This window comes from Heptranchias perlo, chromosome 23 (genome assembly GCF_035084215.1).
Source record: "Heptranchias perlo isolate sHepPer1 chromosome 23, sHepPer1.hap1, whole genome shotgun sequence".
In the NCBI taxonomy this organism is placed as follows: Eukaryota; Metazoa; Chordata; class Chondrichthyes; order Hexanchiformes; family Hexanchidae; genus Heptranchias; species Heptranchias perlo.
In genome coordinates, this window is record NC_090347.1 from 42,020,357 (window position 1) to 42,042,846 (window position 22,490).

At 48.4% G+C, this 22,490-nt stretch overlaps 1 protein-coding gene across 1 annotated transcript in view; it reads left to right on the plus strand.

Annotated features, from left to right (window-relative positions):
- Positions 1–1,487: 1,487 nt before the first annotated feature.
- Positions 1,488–22,490, plus strand: part of LOC137341417 (galanin receptor 2b-like) — a 56,673-nt gene continuing 35,670 nt past the window's right edge. The window contains exon 1 of the mRNA XM_068004529.1: positions 1,488–1,840. Coding sequence (XP_067860630.1) covers positions 1,488–1,840 — 353 coding nt within the window. The remainder of the gene's footprint in view (positions 1,841–22,490) is intronic.

Here is a 22,490-nt window from a genome sequence, read left to right on the forward strand (position 1 = left end):
GGTCCAGCCCCTGTGATGGCCTCGCTGGTAAAGGGGAAAACCCCACCGGGAGCCTGTCAAAAAAAAGTATTAAATTGAAGGGTTTTGATACAGTGGATAGGGAGAAACTGTTTCCACTGGCAGGAGGGTCAGTAGCAGGGGACACAGATTTAAAATAAAAAAGCCATGGGGAGATGGGGAGACATTTTTTGATGCATTGAGTTGTTATGATCTGAAATGCACTGCCTGAAAAGGTGGTGGAAGCAGATTCAATAGTAACTTTCAAAAGGGAATTGGATCTCTACATAAAAATGAATAATTTGCAGGACTATGGGGGAAAGAGCAAGGGAGTGGGACTAATTGGTAGCTCTTTCAGAGAGCCGGCAAAGGCTGAATGGCCTTCTTCTGTGCTGTATGATTCTGAAGTCGGCGGACCTCAGGAAATTGGCCCTGGTCAGTGGCAGAACAGTTGGGCAGGCTTGGCCAAATTAACACCGGTGATCCTGACTAGAAAGAACTTGCATTTATATAGCACAATTCATGACCGCAGGATGTCCCAAAACATTTTACAGCCAATTAAGTACTTTTGAAGTGCAGTTACTGTTGTAATGTAGAAAATACAGCACCCAATCTGTGCACAGCAAGATCCCACAAACAGTAATTAAATGACCAGATCATCCATTTCAGGTATTGGTTGAGGGATAAATATTAGCCAGGACACCAGGGAGACCTCCCCCTGCTCTTCTTCGATTGGTACTATGGGATCCTTTTACATTCACCTGAGAGAGCAGACAGGACCTTGGTTTAATGTCTCATCAGAATGACAGCACCTCTGATAGTGTAACACTCCCTCAGTACTGCACTAGAATACCAGCCCAAATGTTGTGCTTAAGTCTGTGGAGTGGAACTGGATCCCAGGACCTTCTGACTCAGGGGCCAGAGTGTTTCCACTGAACCAAATCCGACTACAAGCAAAACCTTGGCTAATGTTCTCATAACCATACACAGACACAGGGAGACACACAGGGGAGACACATACCAATACTCAAAGCAGAAACACTGCATCAGCCTCTGAACCAACCTAACTTCTGTTTACTGCAGTGGTCTCTCCCCGAGGGGATGACCAGGGTTAGGGTCCTGCGCTCTGGGGTCTGCACAGCTGGGGAGGGGAGATTCACTCTGGCCTCTTGTTCTATCTCCTAACTTTTCCCCAGAACGCCCCCCCCCCACTTCCCCTTCTCCCCTGGGGGTGGGAAGAAGATGCGGATGCCAGTCGTCACCATCAGTAAGGAAGCGAGTTAATGTCGCCTTGGTAACGAGTCGATGAGACAGCTCAGGGCTTTAAAGAGCCCCATCGGCAGCAGAAGGGGAGGAGGAGAGACCAGCCAGACTTCACTCAGCCCAGAGGCAGCGGCTCCCAGTCCCAGTCTCTCTCTCTCTCTCTCAACTTTTCTTTTTTTTGGGGGGGGAGGTTGGTGGTGGAGGAAGGATTGAAAGTGAGTTGGAGGATGAATTTGAGCCAGAGCTGGAATTCCTCCCAGGTCTGGGAGCTGAGACCCGAGAGTGTCATCGTGCCCATGGTCTTCTGTCTGATCTTCTTGCTCGGCACGGTCGGGAACAGTCTGGTTCTGGCTGTCCTGCTTCGGAACGGCCAGATGTACAGTAACACCACCAACCTCTTCATTCTGAACCTGGGGGTGGCCGACCTCTGCTTCATCGTCTGCTGCGTGCCCTTCCAGGCCACCATCTACACCCTGGACTCCTGGGTCTTCGGCTCCTTCATGTGCAAGGCCGTCCACTTCTTCATCTACCTCACCGTGTACGCCAGCAGCTTCACCCTGGCCGCCGTCTCAGTGGACAGGTGAGTTAGGCAGAGAGGAGGCATTGATGGGGACAAGAGGGCGAGAGAAAGAACTCGACTAACTGGGGCAGGGAGAGAGGCTGGGGAAGGGACAGGGGACAGGGGTTGGGACAGGAGCTGGGACAGGGGACAGGAGCTGGGACAGGGGCTGGGGAGGGGACAGGGGCAGGGGAGGAGACAGGGGACAGGAGCTGGGGAGGGGACAGGGGCAGGGGAGGGGACAGGAGCTGGGACAGGGGCTGGGGAGGGGACAGGGGACAGGAGCTGGGACAGGGGCTGGGGAGGGGACAGGGGACAGGGGCTGGGACAGGGACTGGGACAGGGGACAGGGGCTGGGGACGGGACAGGGGCTGGGACAGGGACTGGGACAGGGGACAGGGGCTGGGGAGGGGACAGGGGCAGGGACAGGGGGTGAGACTAGGACTGGGGAAGGAACAGGGGCGGGGATCGGGGAGTGCTTGGGACAGGGACATGAACTGGAACGGATTGGCTCTCAAACGGAGACAGGGACAGGCTCTCTGACGGGTCTTTAGTTCTTCAAAGTTGCAGTAACTTTTGGACAGCTGTTGATTGTCCCGTGGAGTCAATTGGGAAGAGACTGGGACTAGGAATGATTTGGCACCGGGACCACGAGTGGGACCTGGGGAACCAGCTAAAGTGGAACCGAGACCGGGTACCTGGACAATTGGATCGGGACCAGGTCTCGGACTGGGGCACCCAGCCGACGACAGGACCGAGGACGGCAACCAGCTAAATACCGTTCCTGTCCAATTGCATTAGTCATGGTTAGATCATATGTCTCTCTGTGGCTGGTTACCCTACTCCTGATTCTGTTTGTGTATCGTTGTACAGGTGTTAGGTCTGACGGGTTAATTCACCAGAACCGGTTGGTGTCTGTGTGGCCAGTTGACCTGGGTCAGTTGTGTGTGTGACAGGTTAACTTGGGTAAGTTGTGTACGGCTAGTTAACCTGGGTCAGTTGTGTGTGTGACTGGTTGATGTGGGTCAGTTGTGTGTGTGGACTGGTTAACATGGGTCAGTTGTGTTTGGCCAGTTAACCTTGGTCAGTTGTGTGTGGCCGGTTGACCTGGGTCAGTTGTGTTTGGATGGTTGACCTGGGTCAGTTGTATTTGGGTGGTTGGCCTGGGTCAATTGTGTGTGTGGCAGGTTAACCTCGGTCAGTTGTGAGTGGCCAGTTAACCTGGGTCAGTTGTGTGTGGCTGGTTGACCTGGGACAGTTGTGTGTGTGTGTGGCACCTGACCTGGGCCAGTTGTGTTTGCATGGTTGACCTGGGTCAATTGTTTGTGGCTGGTTGACCTGGGTCAGTTCAGTGTGGATGGTTGACCTGGGTCAGTTGTTTATGACTGGTTGACCTGGGCCAGTTGTGTGTGTGGCTGGCTGACCTGGCCCAGTTGTGTGTGGGTCATTGACCAGGGTCAATTGTTTGTGACTGACTGACCTGGGTCAGTTGTGTGTGTGTGGCTGGTTGACCTGGGTCAGTAGTGTTTGTGACTAGTTAACCTGGGTCAGTTGTGTTTGGATGGTTGACCTGGGTCAGTTGTATTTGGGTGGTTGGCCTGGGTCAGTTGTGTGTGTGGCAGGTTAACCTGGGACAGTTGTGTGTGTGGCTGGTTGACCTGGGACAGTTGTGTGTGTGGTTGGCTGACCTGGGCCAGTTGTGTTTGCATGGTTGACCTGGGTCAATTGTTTGTGGATGGTTGTCCTGGGTCAATTGTTTGTGGCTGGTTGACCTGGGTCAGTTATGTTTGTGACTGATTGACCTGGGTCAGTTGTGTTTGGATGGTTGACCTGGGCCAGTTGTGTTTGGATGGTTGACCTGGGCCAGTTGTGTTTGGATGTTTGACCTGAGTCAATTGTTTGTGACTGGTTAACCTGGGCCAGTTGCGTTTGTGATTGATTGACCTGGGCCAGTTGTGTGTGGATCATTGACCTGGGTCAATTGTTTTTGACTGACTGACCTGGGTCAGTTTTGTGTGTGGCTGGTTGACCTGGGTCAATTGTGTGTGGATGGTTGACCTGGGTCAGTTGTAAGTGTGACTTACTGATCTGGGTCAGTTGTGTTTATTGCTGGTTAACCCGGGTCAGCTGTGTGAGGATGGTTGATCTGGGTCAGTGGTGTGTGTGGCTGCCTGACCTGGGCCAGTTGTGTTTGAATGGTTGACCTGGGTCAGTTGTTTGTGACTGACTGACCTGGGCCAGTTGTGTGTTTGGCTGGTTGACCTGGGTCAATTGTGTGTGGATGGTTGACCTGGGTCAGTTGTAAGTGTGACTTACTGATTGTACAGACCTCAGGCTTACCGAATGTTACATTGTACAGATGCTAAGCATGTTGTTGGGTGCGGTTTGTATTGATGTTGAATGGAAATTGTACAGACGGAAGAATATAAATGGATAGGGGAAATAACAGAGAAATGGGATTTGAGTAGATAGTTCCATTATAAGGATACAGGCAGTTGTGTTTGTGGCTGGTTAACCCGGGTCAGCTGTATGTGGATGGTTGACCTGGGTCAGTTGTATGTGTGGCCGGTTGACTGGAGCTAGTTGTGTGTGTGACTGGTTGACCTGGGTCAATTGTTTGTGGATAGTTGACCTGGGTCAGCTGTAAGTGTGACTGACTGACCTGGATCAGTTGAGTTGGTGACTGATGGACCTGGATCAGTTGTGTGTTTGCCTGGTTGACCTGGGTCAGTTGTGTGTGTGACTCATTGACCTGGGTCAATTGTGTGTGTGACTGGTTGACCTGGGTCAGTTGTGTGTGTGACTCTTGACCTGGGTCATATGTGTGTGTGACTCATTGACCTGGGTCAGATGTGTGTGTGACTGGTTGACCTGGGTCAGATGTGTGTGTGACTGGTTGACCTGGGTCAGTTGCATGTGTGACTGGTTGACCTGGGTCAGATGTGTGTGTGACTGGTTGACCTGGGTCAGTTGCGTGTATGACTCATTGACCTGGGTCAGATGTGTGTGTGACTGGTTGACCTGGGTCAGTTGTGTGTGTGACTCATTGACCTGGGTCAGATGTGTGTGTGACTGGTTGACCTGGGTCAGTTGTGTGTGTGACTCATTGACCTGGGTCAGATGTGTATGTGGCTGGTTGACCTGGGTCAGTTGCGTGTATGACTCATTGACCTGGGTCAGATGTGTATGTGGCTGGTTGACCTGGGTCAGTTCTGTGTGTGGCTGGTTGTCTATCTACTGCATCGCTGTCCTGTTCCTGGTTCTCTATTCCTGGTTTAGGTACCCGAACCTGTTCACATTGCCTGTCCTGTGCTAAACTCCAGCTGTTTCTCTTCAAATCAATTTCACACAACAAACCCAGCACCAGACCAGCAGAATAAACGGCAAATAAGTCGCCTCATGATAATCGTTACCACATTGAAGAACTTTGAACAAGTTGGGTCCAATTCCCATTCCTTCATCCCTTTTAAACCTGTAGACATACGATCCATGGTTTATTTCCATCTTGATCCATCCGCATACATGGAAAAAAACCTCTTTAGACGATTATTTTTGGAGACTAACAATTTCACAATTAAGTGACTATATTCTGCAGCGTCTTTTATCACCTCTAAACCACCCAGATCTTCAGTTCAGAGAATCACTCGGTGGAAATCTGGAATAAGGAATTATTTCGTCAGAAATCGATACACCCAGAATTTCAGAGATAGCATTAATATCAGTTCCAGAAATAGCACTTCCATTCACAGCTCAACCTGAATGAAAGCTTTCCCATATAAACAGAAGAGCGTTGAATTAGTGATAAAAAAGAATGGATTCTGCTGTGTTTTTGCAGATGTGGGAGCAATTGTAATTACAGATGTGGGAGTGTATTTTTAAATCCAGATGTGTACAGAAGCATTGTGAAAGCAGCTGCCTGATGGTAGGTTCGTGCAGAGGTTGAGTGGAGTTGCTATAGATACCTGTTATACCAGGACTAATTTTTCTCGAAGATTCACATAGGCCCTATCGGCCGTATAGACAGTTGTATCGAAGCTGAATTAATCAAAAACAGAATTAATCCAGTGCAGATGTTGAGTGGTTTGTATCTACGGCAGCTGTTCACTATAGATGAGACATATGCTGAATGTACTTGGATGGTAGATTTCAGCAGATGTTGACCAGTCTGTTGGTCTATGTTGAGCAGAGATTGAAAAATGTTAGGTACAGTTTCACATTTTGTACTGACCTCAGGCTTACCGAATGTTACATTGTACAGATGCTAAGCATGTTGTTGGGTGCGGTTTGTATTGATGTTGAATGGAAATTGTACAGACGGAAGAATATAAATGGATAGGGGAAATAACAGAGAAATGGGATTTGAGTAGATAGTTCCATTATAAGGATACAGGCACAATGGGCTGAATGGCATCCACCAGTTCTGTCATTTCTATGATTCTGTAAAATGGAGAGGATGCATCAGTTGCAGATTAATCAAAGTTTATACAGATGCAGTTTGTGGAGAGTCTGGGTGTCGAGTGCAGTTTGTGGAGAGTCTGGGTGTTGAGTGCAGTTTGTGGAGAGTCTGGGTGTTGAGTGCAGTTTGTGGAGAGTCTGGGTGTTGAGTGCAGTTTGTGGAGAGTCTGGATGTTGAGTGCAGTTTGTGGAGAGTCTGGGTGTTGAGTGCAGTTTGTGGAGAGTCTGGGTGTTGAGTGCAGTTTGTGGAGAGTCTGGGTGTCGAGTGCAGTGTGTGGAGAGTCTGGGTGTCGAGTGCAGTTTGTGGAGAGTCTGGGTGTCGAGTGCAGTGTGTGGAGAGTCTGGGTGTCGAGTGCAGTTTGTGGAGAGTCTGGGTGTCGAGTGCAGTGTGTGGAGAGTCTGGGTGTTGAGTGCAGTTTGTGGAGAGTCTGGGTGTCGAGTGCAGTTTGTGGAGAGTCTGGGTGTTGAGTGCAGTTTGTGGAGAGTCTGGGTGTTGAGTGCAGTTTGTGGAGAGTCTGGGTGTTGAGTGCAGTGTGTGGAGAGTCTGGGTGTTGAGTGCAGTTTGTGGAGAGTCTGGGTGTTGAGTGCAGTTTGTGGAGAGTCTGGGTGTCGAGTGCAGTTTGTGGAGAGTCTGGGTGTCGAGTGCAGTGTGTGGAGAGTCTGGGTGTTGAGTGCAGTTTGTGGAGAGTCTGGGTGTCGAGTGCAGTGTGTGGAGAGTCTGGGTGTCGAGTGCAGTTTGTGGAGAGTCTGGGTGTCGAGTGCAGTGTGTGGAGAGTCTGGGTGTTGAGTGCAGTTTGTGGAGAGTCTGGGTGTCGAGTGCAGTTTGTGGAGAGTCTGGGTGTTGAGTGCAGTTTGTGGAGAGTCTGGGTGTCGAGTGCAGTTTGTGGAGAGTCTGGGTGTTGAGTGCAGTTTGTGGAGAGTCTGGGTGTCGAGTGCAGTTTGTGGAGAGTCTGGGTGTTGAGTGCAGTTTGTGGAGAGTCTGGATGTTGAGTGCAGTGTGTGGAGAGTCTGGGTGTCGAGTGCAGTGTGTGGAGAGTCTGGGTGTTGAGTGCAGTTTGTGGAGAGTCTGGGTGTTGAGTGCAGTGTGTGGAGAGTCTGGGTGTCGAGTGCAGTGTGTGGAGAGTCTGGGTGTCGAGTGCAGTTTGTGGAGAGTCTGGGTGTTGAGTGCAGTGTGTGGAGAGTCTGGGTGTCGAGTGCAGTGTGTGGAGAGTCTGGGTGTTGAGTGCAGTTTGTGGAGAGTCTGGGTGTCGAGTGCAGTTTGTGGAGAGTCTGGGTGTTGAGTGCAGTTTGTGGAGAGTCTGGGTGTCGAGTGCAGTTTGTGGAGAGTCTGGGTGTTGAGTGCAGTTTGTGGAGAGTCTGGATGTTGAGTGCAGTGTGTGGAGAGTCTGGGTGTCGAGTGCAGTGTGTGGAGAGTCTGGGTGTTGAGTGCAGTTTGTGGAGAGTCTGGATGTTGAGTGCAGTTTGTGCAGAGTCTGGGTGTCGAGTGCAGTTTGTGCAGAGTCTGGGTGTCGAGTGCAGTTTGTGGAGAGATGGGGTGTTGAGTGCAGTTTGAGGAGAGATTGGGTGCTGAGTGCTGTATGTGGAGAGTCTGCTGGTTGAGTGGCATTTGTGGAGAGTTTGGGTGTTGTGTGCAGTTTATGGAGGTTTGGGTGTTGAATGCAGTTTGCCGAGAGTCTGGGTGTTGACTGCAGTTTGTGGAGAGTCTGCTTGTTGAGTGCAGTTTGTGAAGAGATTGGGTGTCGAGTGCTGTTTATGGAGAGATTTGGCTTTTTGTGCAGTTTGTGGAGATTCTGGTTGTTGAGTGCAGTTTGTGGAGAAATTGAGTGTTGAGGGCAGTTTGTGGAGTGATTGAGAGTTGAGTGCAGTTTGAGGAGCGTCTGGTTGATGAGTGCAGTTTGTGGAGAGTCTGGGAGTTGATTACAGTTTTTGGGGAGTCTAGGTGTTCAGTGCGGATTGTGGTGAGTTTGGGTGTTGAGCGCAGTTTACCGAGAGTCTGGGTGCTGAGTGCTGTTTGTAGAAAATCTGGGTGTTGAGTGCAGTTTGTGGAGAGCCTGGTTGTTGAGTGCAGTTTGTGGAGAGATCGGGGGTTGAATGCAGGTTATGGAGGTTTGGGTGTGGAAAGCAGTTTTTGGAGTGTCTGGGTGTTGAGTTCTGTTTATGGAGAGATTGGGGGATGCGTGCAGTTTGAGGAGAGTCTGGGTATTGAATGCAGTTTGAGCAGTCTGGGTGTTGAGTGCAGTTTGTGTAGAGATTGTGTTTTGAGTGCAGTTTGTGGAGCGTCTGGGTGTCGAGGGCTGTTTATGGAGAATGTGGGTGTTGAATGCTCTTTGTGGAGAGTTTGGGGGTTGAGTGCAGTTTGTGGATAGAATGAGTGTTGATTGCAGTTTGTGGAATGTCTGTTTATTGAGTGCTGTTTATGGAGAGATTGGGTGTTGAGCGCAATTTGTGGAGGGATTGGGTTTTGAGTGCAGTTTGTGGAGGGATTGGGTTTTGAGTGCAGTTTGTGGAGAGATTTGGCTTTTTGTGCAGTTTGTGGAGAGTTTGGTAGTTGAGTGCATTTTGTGGAGAGTCTGGATGTTGAGTGCAGTATTTGGAGAGTGTAGGTGTTGAGTGACATGTGCGGAGAGTCTCGTTGCTCAGTGAAGTTCATAGAAAGTCAGGGTGTTGAGTGCAGCTTTTGGAGAGATTGTGGGTTGAGTACAGTTATGGAGAGATTGGGGGTTCAGTGTACTTTGTGGAGAGATTGGATGTTGAGTGCAGTTCGTGGTGATATCGGGTTTTGAGTCTGGATGTTGAGTGCAATTTGCTGTGAGTCTGGGTGTTGAGTGTGGTTTTTGGAGTGATTGCGTGTTGAGTGTAGTTTATGGAGAGTCATAAATCCAGTTTCAACACAATCCGCAGTCCACATCAGACTCTCCACAAACCGTACCCAAAACCCAGACTCTCCAGAAACAGCATTCAACACCCAGACTCTCAACAAACTGCACTCAACCGGGTATTGAGTGCAGTTTGTGGAGAGTCTGGGTATCGAGTGCAGTTTATGGAGAGATTGAGTGTCAAGTGCAGTTTGTGGAGAGATTGGATTTTGAGTGCAGTTTGTGGAGAGATTGGGTTTTGAGTGCAGTTTGTGGAGAGATTGGGTTTTGAGTGCAGTTTGTGGAGAGATTGGGTTTTGAGTGCAGTTTGTGGAGAGATTGGGTTTTGAGTGCAGTTTGTGGAGAGATTGGGTTTTGAGTGCAGTTTGTGGAGAGATTGGGTTTTGATTGCAGTTTGCCGAGAGTCTGGGTGTTGAGTGCAGTGTGACGAGAGTCTGGGTGTTGATTGCAGTTTGCCGAGAGTCTGGGTGTTGAGTGCAGTGTGACGAGAGTCTGGGTGTTGAGTGCAGTGTGACGAGAGTCTGGGTGTTGATTGCAGTTTGCCGAGAGTCTGGGTGTTGAGTGCAGTGTGACGAGAGTCTGGGTGTTGAGTGCAGTGTGACGAGAGTCTGGGTGTTGAGTGCAGTGTGACGAGAGTCTGGGTGTTGATTGCAGTTTGCCGAGAGTCTGGGCGTTGATTGCAGTTTGTGGAGAGTCTTCTTGTTGAGTGCGGTTTGTGTAGAGGTTTGGGGCTGAGTGCAGTTTATGGAGAGACTGGTGGTTGAGTGCAGTTTGTTGAGAGTCTGGGTGTTGAATGCTGTTTCTGGAGAGTCTGGGTTTTGGGTACGGTTTGTGGAGAGTCTGATGTGGACTGCGGATTGTGTTGAAACTGGATGTTGAGTACAGTTTGCGGAGCAATTGGGTGTTGATTGAAGTTTGTGGAGGGATCGGGTTTTGAGTGTGGTTTGTAGAGAGTCTAGGTGTTGAGTGCAGTTTCCCGAGTGTCTGGGTGTTGAGTGCAGTTTGTGGAGAGTCTGGGTGTCGAGTGCAGTTTGTGGAGAGTCTGGCTGTGGAGTGTCTGGCTGTTGATTGCGGATTGTGGTGAGTTTGGGTGTTGAGTGCAGTTTACCGAGCGTCTGGGTGTTGAGTGGTGTTTGTTGACAGTCTGTATGTCGTGTGCAGTTTGCTGGGAGTCTGGATGTCGAGTGCAGTTTGTGGAGAGATTTGGGGTTGTGTGCAGTGTATGGGGAGGTTGGGTTTTGAGTGCAGTTTGTAGAAAGTCTGGGTATTGAGTGCAGTTTGAGAGAATCTGGGTGTTGAGTGTCGTTTGTAGAAAGTCTGGGTGTTGAGTGCAGTTTTTGTAGAGATCGGGTGTTGCGTGCAGTTTATGGAGCTTTTGGTGTTGGGTGCAGTTTGTGGTGAGATTGGGATTTCAGTGCAGTTTGTGGAGAGTCTGGGTGTTGAGTGCAGTTTGTGTAGAGATCGGGTGTTGAGTGCAGTTTGTGTAGAGATCGGGTGTTGAGTGCAGTTTGTGGAGAGATTGGGTGTTGAGTGCAGTTTGTGGAGAGATTGGGTTATGAGTGCAGTTTGTGGAGAGATTGGGTGTTGATTGCAGATTGTGGAGAGTCTGGGTTATGAGTGCAGTTTGTGGAGAGATTGGGTGTTGAGTGCAATTTGTGGAGAGTCTGGTTGTAGAGTGCAGTTTGTGGAGAGTCTGGATTTTGACTGCAGTTTGAGGAGAGATTGGGTGTTGAGTGCAGTTTGTGTAGAGATTGAGTGTTGTGTGCAGTCTGTGGAGAGATTGAATGTTGAGTGCAGTTTGTGGATATTTAGGTGTTGTATGCAGTCTGTGGAGTGTCTGGGGGTTGAGTGCATATTGTGCATGTTTGGTTGTTGAGTGCAGTTATGGCAACATTGGGGGTTGAGTGCAGTTTTGTGGATAGATTGGGTGTTGATTGCAGATTGTGGAGAGTTTGGGGATTGAGTGCAGTTTGCAGAGATTTGAGTGCTTTTAGCAAGTTGTGGAGAGTGTGGGTGTTGTATGCAGTTTGTGGAGAGTCTGGTTGATGAGTGCAGTTTGTGGAGAGTCTGTGTGTTGAGTACGGTTTGTGGAGATTCTGATATGGCATGCGGTTTATGGTGAATCTGGATGTTGTTTCACTGGGGATAAGCAAACAAAATAGGACAAATATTTCACAATGAGACCCAATTTAGTTCACAGAGTGATCTACTTATATCCTACATTAAGGCTTTGATGTACTCGAAAAGAATAGCCACATTCTTAGGTTTAAGAGTGGTTTGAAAAGAATGACAACTCCTAATAAAAGCAGTTTGTGGTGGGATTGAGTGTTGAGGGCAATTTGTGGAGATTTGGGTGTTGTATGCAATCTTTGGAGCATCTGTGGTATGAGTGCGGATTGTGCATGTTTGGGTGTTGACTGCAGTTTGTGGAAAGTCTGGGTGTCGAGTGCAGTTTGAGGAGAGATTGGGTTTTGAGTGATGTTTGTGGAGAGATTGGGTTTTGAGTGCAGTTTGTGGAGAGCCTGGTTGATGAGTGCTCTTTGTGGAGAGTCTGGGTTTTGAGTACGGTTTGTGGAGACTCTGATATGGCATGCGGTTAATGGTGAATCTGGATGTTGAGTGCAGTTTGTGGATAGATTAAGTGCTGAGGGCAATTTTTAGAGCGATTGGGAGTTGAGTGCAGTTTACGGAGATTTGGATGTTTTGAGCAGTTTGTGGAGAGTCTGGTTGTTGAGTTCTGTTTATGGAGAGATTGGAGATGAGTGCAATTTGTGGTTAGATTGGGTGTTGAGTGCAGTTTGTGGAGAGTCTGGGTGTTGAGCGCAGTTTGTGGAGAGATTGGATGTTGACTGCAGTTTGTGGAGAGATTGGGTGTTGAGTGCAGTTTGTGGAAAATCTGGGTGTTGAGTGCAGTTTGTGGAAAATCTGGGTGTTGAGTGCAGTTTGTGGTGAGATGGGGGTTTGAGTGCAGTTCATAGAAATTCTGGGTGTTGAGCACATTTTGTGTAGAGATCGGGTGTTGAGTGCCATTCATGGAGAGATTGGGTGTTGAGTGCAGTTTGTGGAGAAATTTGGTTTTGAGTGTAGTTTATGGAGAGTCTGAGTGTTGAGTGCTCTTTGTGGAGAGTCTGGGTTTTGAGTATGGTTTGTGGTGACTCTGATATGGCATGCGGTTAATGGTGAATTTGGTTGTTGAGTACAGTTTGTGGAGAGTCTTGAGTGCAGTTTGTGGAGAGATTGAGTGTTGAGGGCAATTTGCGGAGTGATTGGGAGTTGAGTGCAGTTTGCGGAGATTTGTATGTTTTGAGCAGTTTGTGGAGTGTCTGGTAGTTGATTGCAGATTGTGGAATGCCTGGGTGTTGATTAGAGTTTTTGGAGAGCCTGGGTGTTCAGTGCAAATTGTGGAGAGTTTGGTTGTTGAGCGCAGTTTACTGAGAGTCTGAATGCTGTTTGTAGAGAGTCTGGGTGTTGAGTGCAGTTTGTGTAGAGATCAGGCATTGAATGCAGGTTATGGAGGTTTGGGTGTTGAAAGCAGTTTGTGGAGAGTGTGGTGTTGAATGCAGTCTGTGGAGAGTCTGGGTGTTGAGTGCGGATTGTGCATGATTGGGTGTTATGTGCAGTTTGTGGAGTGTCTGGCTGTTGAGTGCATTTTGTGGAGAGCCTGGCTGTCGAGTGCTGTTTATGGAGAGATTTGGTGTTGACTGCAGTTTGTGGAGAAATTGGGTGTTGTGTGCAGTTCGTGGACAGTCTGGGTGTTGAGTGCAGTTTGTGGTGAGGTGGGGTATTGACTGCATTTTGTGGAGAGTCTGGGTTTTGAGTGCCGTTTGTGGAGAGATTGGGATTTGAGTGTAGATTGTGGAGGTTTGGGTTTTTAATGCAATCAGTGGAGAGTCTGGGTGTTGAGTGCAGTTTGCGGAGAGTCTGGGTGTCGAGTGCAGTTTGCGGAGAGTCTGGGTGTCGAGTGCAGTTTGCGGAGAGTCTGGGTGTCGAGTGCAGTTTGCGGAGAGTCTGGGTGTCGAGTGCAGTTTGAGGGGAGATTGGGTGTTGACTGCAGTTTGTGGAGAAATTGAGTTTTGAGTGCAGTTTGTGGAGAGATTGGGTCTTGAGTGCAGTCTGTGGAGAGCCTGGGTGTTGAGTGCCGTTATGGAGAGATTGGAGGTTGAATGTGGTTTGTAGATAGATTGGGTGTTGATTGCAGTTTGTGGAGAGTATGGTTGTAGAGTGCAGTTTGTGGAGGGATTGGGTTTTGAGTGGGGTTTGTGGAGAGTCTGGGCATTGAGTGCAGTTTTTGTAGAGATCGGGTGTTGAGTGCAGTTTGTGCTGAGATGGGGTGTTGAGTGCAGTTCTGTAGAGAATTGGGGTTGAGTGCAGTTTGTGGATTGATTGGGTGTTGATTGCAGTTTGTGTCGAGTGCAGTTTGTGGAGAGTCTGGGTGTCAAGTGCAGTTTGAGGAGAGTTTGGATGTTGAGTGCAGTTTGTGGAGATCCTGCATGTTGAGTACAGTTTGTGGAGAGATTGGGTGTTGAGTGCAGTTTGAGCAGAGTTTTGGTGTTGAGTGCATTTTATGGAGGTTTGGGTGTTGAGTGCAGTTTGCCGAGTGACTGGGTGTTGAGTGCAGTTTGCCGAGTGACTGGGTGTTGAGTGCAGTTTGCTGAGAGATTGAGTATTGAGTGTCGATTGTGGAGGTTTGGGTTTTGAATGCAATCAGTGGAGAGTCTGGGTGTCGAGTGCAGTTTGTGGGGAGTCTTGGTGTCAAGTGCAGTTTGTGGAGAGATTGGTTTTCAGTGCAGTTTGAGGGGAGATTGGGTGTTGTATGCAGTTTGTGGGGAGATTGGGTTCTGAGTGCAGTTTGTGGAGAGTCTGGGTGTTGAGTGCAGTTTGTGGGGAGATTGGGTTTTGAGTGCAATTTGTAGAAAGTCTGGGTGTTGAGTGCAGTTTGTGTAGAGATCGGATGTTGAGTGCAGTTTGTGGAGAGATTGAGTATTGAGTGCAGTTTGTGGCGGTCTGGCTTTTGAATGCAGTTTGCGGAGAGTCTGATGTTGAGTGCAGTTTGTGGAGGGATTGGGTTTTGAGTGGGATTTGTGGAGAGCTTGGGTGTTGAGTGCAGTTTTTGTAGAGATCGGGTGTTGAGTGCAGTTAGTGCTGAGATGGGGTGTTGAGTGCAGTTCTGTAGAGAATTGGGGTTGAGTGCAGTTTGTGGATTGATTGGGTGTTGATTGCAGTTTGTGTCGAGTGCAGTTTGTGGAGAGTCTGGGTGTCAAGTGTAGTTTGAGGAGAGTCTGGCTGTTGATTGCAGATTGTGGTGAGTTTGGGTGTTGAGCGCAGTTTACTGGGCATCTGATTGCTGTTTGCAAAGAGTCTGGGTGTTGAGTGCAGTTTGTGTAGAGATCGGGTGTTGAGTACAGTTTGTGGTGAGATGGGGTGTTAAGTGCAGTTTGAGGAGAGTCTGGGGTTTGTGTGCCATTTGTGGAGAGTCTGGGTGTTGAGTGCTGTTTGTGGGGAGTCTGGTTGTTGAGTGTAGTTTGTGGAGAGATTTGGTGTTGATTGCAGTTTGTGCCAAGTGAAGTTTGTGGAGAGATTGGGTTTAGAGTGCAGTTTGTGGAGAGATTGGGTTTTGAGTGCAGTTTGTGCCAAGTGAAGTTTGTGGAGAGATTGGGTGTTGAGTGCAGTTTGTGGAGAGATTGGGTATTGATTGCAGTTTGTGCCGAGTGAAGTTTGTGGAGAGATTGGGTTTTGAGTGCAGTTTGGGGAGAGAGTGGGTGTTGAATGCAGTTTGTGGTGGTTTCGGTTTTGAGTGCAGTTTGCGGAGAGTCTGGGTGTTGAGTGCAGTTTGTGGAGAGTTTGGGGGATGAATGTAGTTTGCTGAGAGTATGGTTGTGGAATGCAGTTTGTGGAGGGATTGGGTTTTGAGTGGGGTTTGTGGAGAGTCTGTATGTTGAGTGCAGTTTGTGTAGAGATCGGATGTTGAGTGCAGTTTGTGGTGAGATGGGGTTTTAAATGCATTTTGTGGAGATTCTGGGTTTTGTGTGCCGTTTGTGGAGTGTCTGGATGTTGATTGCAGTTGGTGGAGAGATTGGGTGTTGAGTACAGTTTGTGGAGAGATTGGGTGTTGAGTACAGTTTGTCGAGCGTTTGGGTGTTGAGTGCAGTTTGTGGAGAGATTGAGTATTGAGTGCAGTTTGTGGCGGTCTGGCTTTTGAGTGCAGTTTGCGGAGAGTCTGATGTTGAGTGTAGTTTGTGGAGGGATTGGGTTTTGAGTGGGATTTGTGGAGAGCTTGGGTGTTGAGTGCAGTTTGTGCTGAGATTGGGTGTTGTGTACAGTTCTGTAGAGAATTGGGGTTGAGTGCAGTTTGTGGATTGATTGGATGTTGATTGCAGTTTGTGTCGAGTGCAGTTTGTGGAGAGTCTGGGTGTCAAGTGTAGTTTGAGGAGAGTCTGGCTGTTGATTGCAGATTGTGGTGAGTTTGGGTGTTGAGCGCAGTTTACTGGGCGTCTGATTGCTGTTTGCAGAGAGTCTGGGTGTTGAGTGCAGTTTGTGTAGAGATCGGTTGTTGAGTACAGTTTGTGGTGAGTCTGGGGTTTGTGTGCCATTTGTGGAGAGTCTGGGTGTTGAGTGCTGTTTATGGGGAGTCTGGTTGTTGAGCGTGGTATGTGGACGGATTGGGTGTTGAGTCCAGTTTGTCATAATCTGGGTGTTGAGTGCAGTTTGTGGAGAGTTTTGGTTTGATTGCAGTTTGTGCCGAGTGAAGTTTGTGGAGAGATTGGGTTTTGAGTGCAATTTGTGGAGAGTCTGAGTGTCGAGTGCATTTTGTGTAGAGATTGTGTTTTGAGTGCAGCATGTGGAGAGTCTGGGGGTTGATTGCGGATTGTGCATGTGTGGGTGTTGAGTCCAGTTTGTGGAGAATTTGGGTGTTGAATGCAGTTTGTGGAGAGATTGGTGGTTGAAACATAGAAACATAGAAAATAGGAGCAAGAGTAGGCCATTCGGCCCTTCGGGCCTGCCTCGCCTTTCAAATTGAACATCGCTGATTGTCTAACTCAGTACCCTGTTCCTGCTTTTTCCCCATATCCCTTGATGCCTTGAACATTAAGAAATATATCTGTCTCCTTCTTGAATACATCTAATGACTTGGCCTCCACTGCCTTCTGTGGTAGAGAATTCCACAGGTTCACCACCCTCTCTCTGAGTGAAGAAATTTCTCCTCATCACGGTTCTAAATGGCAAACACCGTATCCTGAGACTGTGACCCTTGGTTCTGGACTCCCCAGCCATCGGGAACATCCTCCCTGCATCTAGTCTGTCTAGTCCTGTTCGAATTTTATATGTTTCGATGAGATCACCTCTCATTCTTCTAAACTCTAGTGAATATAGGCCTAGTCAACCCAATCTCTCCTCATACGTCAGTCCTGCCATCCCAGGAATCAGTTTGGTAAACCTTTGTTGCACTCCCTCCATGGCAAGGACATCCTTCCTCAGATAAGGAGACCAAAACTGCACACAATACTCCAGATGTGGTCTCACCAAGGCCCTGTATAACTGCAGTAAGACATCCCTGTTCCTGTACTCAAATCCTCTAGCAATGAACACCAACATACCATTCGCCTTCCTAACTGCTTGCTACACCTGAATGCTCGCTTTCAGCGACTGGTGTACAAGGACACCCAGGTCTCGTTGCACCTCCCCTTTCCCAATCTATCACCATTCAGATAATCTGTCTTTCTGTTTTTACAAGCAAAGTGGATAACCTCACATTTATCTACATTATACTGCATCTGCCATGTTCTTGCCCACTCACCCAACTTGTCTAAATCACATTGGAGCCTCTTTGCATCCTCCTCACAGCTCACATTCCACCCCAAGCTTTGTGTCATCTGCAAACTTGGAAATATTATATTTAGGTCCAAATCATTCATATATATTGTGAATAGCTGGGGCCCAAGCACTGATCCCTGCGGTACCCCACTAGTCACTGCCTGCCACCCGGAAAAAGACCCGTTTATTCCAACTCTCTGTTTCTTGTCTGTCAACCAATTCTCAATCCATGCCAGTATATTGCCCCCAATCCCATGTGCTTTAATTTTGCACACTAACCTCTTGTGTGGGACCTTATCAAAATCCTTCTGAAAATCCAAATACACCACATCCACTGGTTCTCCCCTATCTATTCTGCTTGTTAGATCCTCAAAAAACTCCAGTAGATTTGTTAAGCATGATTTCTCTTTCATAAACCGATGCTGACTTTGTCCAATCCCGTTAAAGCCTTCCAAGTGTTCTGTTATCACATATTTTATAATAGACGTTAGCATTTTCCCCACTACTGAATGCAGTTATGGAGAGAATGGGGGTGAGTGCAGTTTGTGAATAGATTGGGTGTTGATTGAATTTTGTGTTAAGTGAAGATTGTGGAGAGATTGGGTTTTGAGTGCAGTTTGAGGAGAGATTGGGTGTTGAGAGCATTTTGTGTAAGTGAAGTTTGCGGAGAGATTGGGTTTTGAGTGCAGTTTGAGGAGAGATTGGGTTTTGACTGCAGTTCGTGGGGAGATTGGGTTTCGAGTGCAGTTTGTGGAGAGTCTGGGTGTTGAGTGCAGTTTGAGGAGAGATTTGATGTTGAGTGCAGTTCGTGGGGAGATTGGGTTTCGAGTGCAGTTTGCGGAGAGTCTGGGTGTTGAGTGCAGTTTGTGGAGAGTGTTGGTTTTGAGTGGAGTTTGTAGAAAGTCTGGGCGTTGAGTGCAGTTTGTGGAGATTTGGGTGTTTAGTGTAGTTTATGGAGAGATTGGGTGTTGAGTGCAGTTTGTGGCGGTTTGGCTTTTGAATGCAGTTTGCGGAGAGTCTGGGGGTTGAGTGCGGATTGTGCATGTTTGGGTGTTGAGTGAAGTTTGCGGAGAGTCTGGCTGTTGAGTGCAGTTTGTGGAGAGTCTGGGTGTTGAGTGCCGTTATGGAGAGATTGTGTGTTGATTGCAGTTTGTGGAGAGTCTGGGTGTTGAGTGCAGCTTGTGTAGAGATTGGGTGTTGAGTGCATTTTGTGGAGAGTCTGGGTTTTGTGTGCCATTTGTGGAGAGTCTGGGTGTTGAGTGCAGTTTGTGGAGAGTCTGAGTGTTGAGTGCATTTTGTGTAGAGATTGGATTTTGAGTGCAGTTTGTTGAGTGTCTTGGAGTTGAGTGAAGTTTGTGGAGGTTTAGGTGTTGAGTGCATTTTATGGAGATTTGGGTGTTGAGTGCAGTTTGTGGAGAGAATGGGTGTTGAGTGCAGTTTGTAGAGACATGAGGTGTTGAGAGCATTTTGTGGAGAGTCTGGGTTTTGAGTGTGGGTTGTGGAGAGACTGGGTTTTGAGTGCAGTTTGTGGAGAGAATGGGAGTTGAGTGCAGTTTGTGGAGAGACTGGGTGTTGAGTGCAGTTTGTGGAGAGACTGGGTGTTGAGTGCAGTTTGTGGAGAGACTGGGTGTTGAGTGCAGTTTGTGGAGAGACTGGGTGTTGAGTGCAGTTTGTGGAGAGAATGGGAGTTGAGTGCAGTTTGTGGATAGATTGGGTGGTGATTGCAGTTTGTGTCGAGTGCAGTTTGTGGAGAGTCTGGGTTTTGAGTGGAGTTTGTCGAAAGTCTGGGTGTTGAGTGCAGTTTGTGTAGAGATCAGGTGTTGTGTGCAGTTTTGGACAGTCTGGGTATTGAATTCAGTTTGTGGAGATTTGGGTGTTTAGTGTACTTTATGGATAGATTGGGTGTTAAGTGCAGTTTGTGGAGAGATTGAGTATTGAGAGCAGTTTGTGGCGGTTTGGGTTTTGAATGCAGTTTGCGGAGAGTTTAGAGGTTGAGTGCCATTATGGAGAGACGGGGGATTGAATGTAATTTGTGGATAGATTGGGTGTTGATTGCAGTTTGCAGAGAGTATGGGTGTTGAGTGCAGTTTGTGTAGAGATCGGGTGTTGAGTGCATTTTGTGGAGAGACTAGGTTTTGAGTGTGGTTTGTGGAGAGATTGGGTGTTGAGTGCAGTTATGGAGAGATTGGGGATAGGGTGCAGTTTGTGGATAGATTGGGTGTTGATTGCAGTTTGTGTCGAGTGCAGTTTGTGGAGTGTCTGGATTTTGAGTGTAGTTTGCATAGAACTTGGGTGTTGCGTGCAGTTCGCCGATAGTCTGGATGTTGAATGTGGAGACTGTGGGTGTTGAGTGCAGTTTATGGAGAGATTGTGTTTTGAGTGCAGTTTATAGAAAGTCTGGGTGTTGAGTGCAGTTTGTGTAGGGATCGGTTGATGAGTGCTGTTTGTGGAGAGTCTGGGTGTTGATTGCAGTTTGTGGAGAGTCTGGGTGTTGAGTGCAGTTTGAGGAGAGATTGGGTTTCGAGTGCAGTTTGAGGAGAGATTGGGTTTGAGTGCATTTTGTGGAGAGATCGGGTTTTGAGTCCAGTTTGAGGAAAGTTTGGGTTTCGAGTACAGTTTGTGGGGAGATTGGGTGTTGAGTGCATTTTGTGGAGAGATTGTGTTTCGAGTGCAGTTTGAGGAGAGATTGGGTTTGAGTGCAGTTTGTGGAGAGATCGGGTTTTGAGTCCAGTTTGTGAGAGTCTGCTGTTGAGTGCAGTCTGTGTTGAGTCTGGGGGTAGAGTGCAGTTATGGAGAGATTGGGGGTTGAATGTAGTTTGTGGAGAGTCTGGTTGTGGAGTGCAGTTTGTGGAGGGATTGGGTTTTGAGTGGGGTTTGTGGAGAATCTGGGTGTTGACTGCAGTTTTTGGAGAGATTGGGTGTTGAGTGTAGCTTGTGGAGAATTTGGGTTTTGAGTACTGTTTGTGGAGAGATTTGATGTTGAGTGCAGTTTGTGCAGGGTCTGGGTGTCGAGTTTAGTTTGTGCAGAGTCTGGGTGTTGAGTGCAGTTTGTGGCGAGTCTGGGTGTCAGTGTAGTTTGTGGAGAGTCTGGGTGTCAGTGTAGTTTGTGGAGAGTCTGGGTGTCAGTGTAGTTTGTGGAGAGTCTGGGTGTTGAGTGCAGTTTCCGGAAAGTGTTGGTGTTGAGTGCAGTTTGTGGAGATTTGGGTTTTGAGTATGGTTTGTGGAGAGAATGGGGGTTGAGTGCAGTTAAGGAGAGAATGGGTTTTGGTTGCAGTTTGTGGACAGCCTGGGTGTTGAGTGCAGTTTGTGGAGGGATTGGGTTTTGAGTGCAGCTTGTGGAGAGATTGGGTGTTGAGTGCATTTTGTGGAGAGTCTGGGTTTTGTGTGCCGTTTGTGGAGAGTCTGGGTGTTGATTGCTGTTTGTGGAGAGTTTGGGCATTGAGTGTGGTTTGTGGAAGGATTTGTTGTTGAGTCCAGTTTGTGGAGAGAATTGGGGTTGAGTGCAGTTTGTGGATAGTCTGGTGTTCAATGCAATCTGTGTAGAGTCTAGGGTTAGAGTGCGGATTGTGTATGTTTGGGTGTTGAGTGCAGTTTGTGGTTAGCCTATGTGTCGAGTGCTGTTATGGGCCTTGAATGTAGTTTGTGGATAGATTGGGTGTTGAGTGCAGTTTGTGGAGAGTCTGAGTTTTGAGTGTAGTTTGTGGAGAGTCTGGATGTTGAGTGCAGTTTGTGGAGGGATTGGGTTTTGAGTGTGGTTTGTGGACAGTCTGGGTTTTGCGTGCAGTTTTTGGAGAGTTTGAGTGTTGATTGTAGCTTGTGGAGAGTCTGGCAGCTGATTGTGGATTGTGGTGAGTTGGGGTGTTGAGCGCAGTTTGCCGAGAGTCTGATTGCTGTTTGTGGAGAGGGTGGGTGTTGAGTGCAGTTTGTTTAGAGATGGGGTGTTGAGTGCATTTTGTGGAGGTTTGGGTATTGAGTGCAGTTTGTGGAGAGTTTGGGTGTTGAGTGCTGTTTGTGGAAAGTCTGGGTTTTGAGTCCAGTTTGTGGAAAATCTGGGTGTTGAGTGCAGTTTGTGGATAGATAACCTGCTCACCGATGCTCAGTTTGGGTTCCGCCAGGACCACTCGGCTCCAGACCTCATTACAGACTTGGTCCAAACATGGACAAAAGAGCTGAATTCCAGAGGTGAGGTGAGAGTGACTGCCCTTGACATCAAGGCAGCATTTGACCGTGTGTGGCACCAAGGAGCCCGAGTAAAACTGAAGTCAATGGGAATCAGGGGAAAAAATTCTCCAGTGGCTGGAGTCATACCTAGCACAAAGGAAGATGGTAGTGGATGTTGGAGGCCAATCATCTCAGCCCCAGGGCATTGCTGCAGGAGTTCCTCAGGGCAGTGTCCTCGGCCCAACCATCTTCAGCTGCTTCATCAATGACCTTCCCTCCATCATGAGGTCAGTAATGGGGATGTTCGCTGATGATTGCACAGTGTTCAGTTCCATTCGCAACCCCTCAAATAATGAAGCAGTCCGTGCCTGCATGCAGCAAGACCTGGACAACATCCAGGCTTGGGCTGATAAGTGGCAAGTAACATTCGCGCCAGACAAGTGCCAGGCAATGACCATCTCCAACAAGAGAGAGTCTAACTACCTCCCCATGACATTCAACGGCATTACCATCGCTGAATCCTCCACCATCAACACCCTGGGGGTCACCATTGACCAGAAACTTAACTGAACCAGCCATACAAATACTGTGGCTACAAGAGCAGGTCAGAGGTTTGGTATTCTGCAGCGAGTGACTCACCTCCTGACTCCCCAAAGCCTTTCCACCATCCACAAGGCACAAGTCAGGAGTTTGATGTAATTATCTCCACTTGCTTGGATGAGTGCAGCTCCAACAACACTCAAGAAGCTCGACACCATCCAGGACAAAGCAGCCTGCTTGATTGGCACCCCATCCACCACACTAAACATTCACTTCCTTCACCACCGGCGCACTGTGGCTGCAGTGTGTACCATCCACAGGATGCACTGTAGCAACTCGCCAAGGCTTCTTCGACAGCACCTCCCAAACCCGCAACCTCTACCACCTCGAAGGACAAGAGCAGCAGGTACATGGGAACAACACCACCTGCACGTTCCCCTCCAAGTCACATACCATCTCGACTTGGAAATATATCGCCATTCCTTCATCGTCGCTGGGTCAAAATCCTGGAACTCCCTTCCTAACAGCACTGTGGGAGAACCGTCACCACACGGACTGCAGTGGTTCACGAAGGCGGCTCAGCACCACCTTCTCAAGGGCAATTAGGGATGGGCAATAAATGCCGGCCTCGCCTCGACAACATCTCGGCTGTAGTGCTGAAGACTTGTGCTCCAGAACTAGCTGCGTCTCTAGCCAAGCTGTTCCAGTACAGCTACAACATTGGCATCTACCCGACAATGTGGAAAATTGCCCCGGTATGTCCTGTCCACAAAAAGCAGGACAAATCCAATCCGGCCAATTACCGCCCCATCAGTCCTCTCTCAATC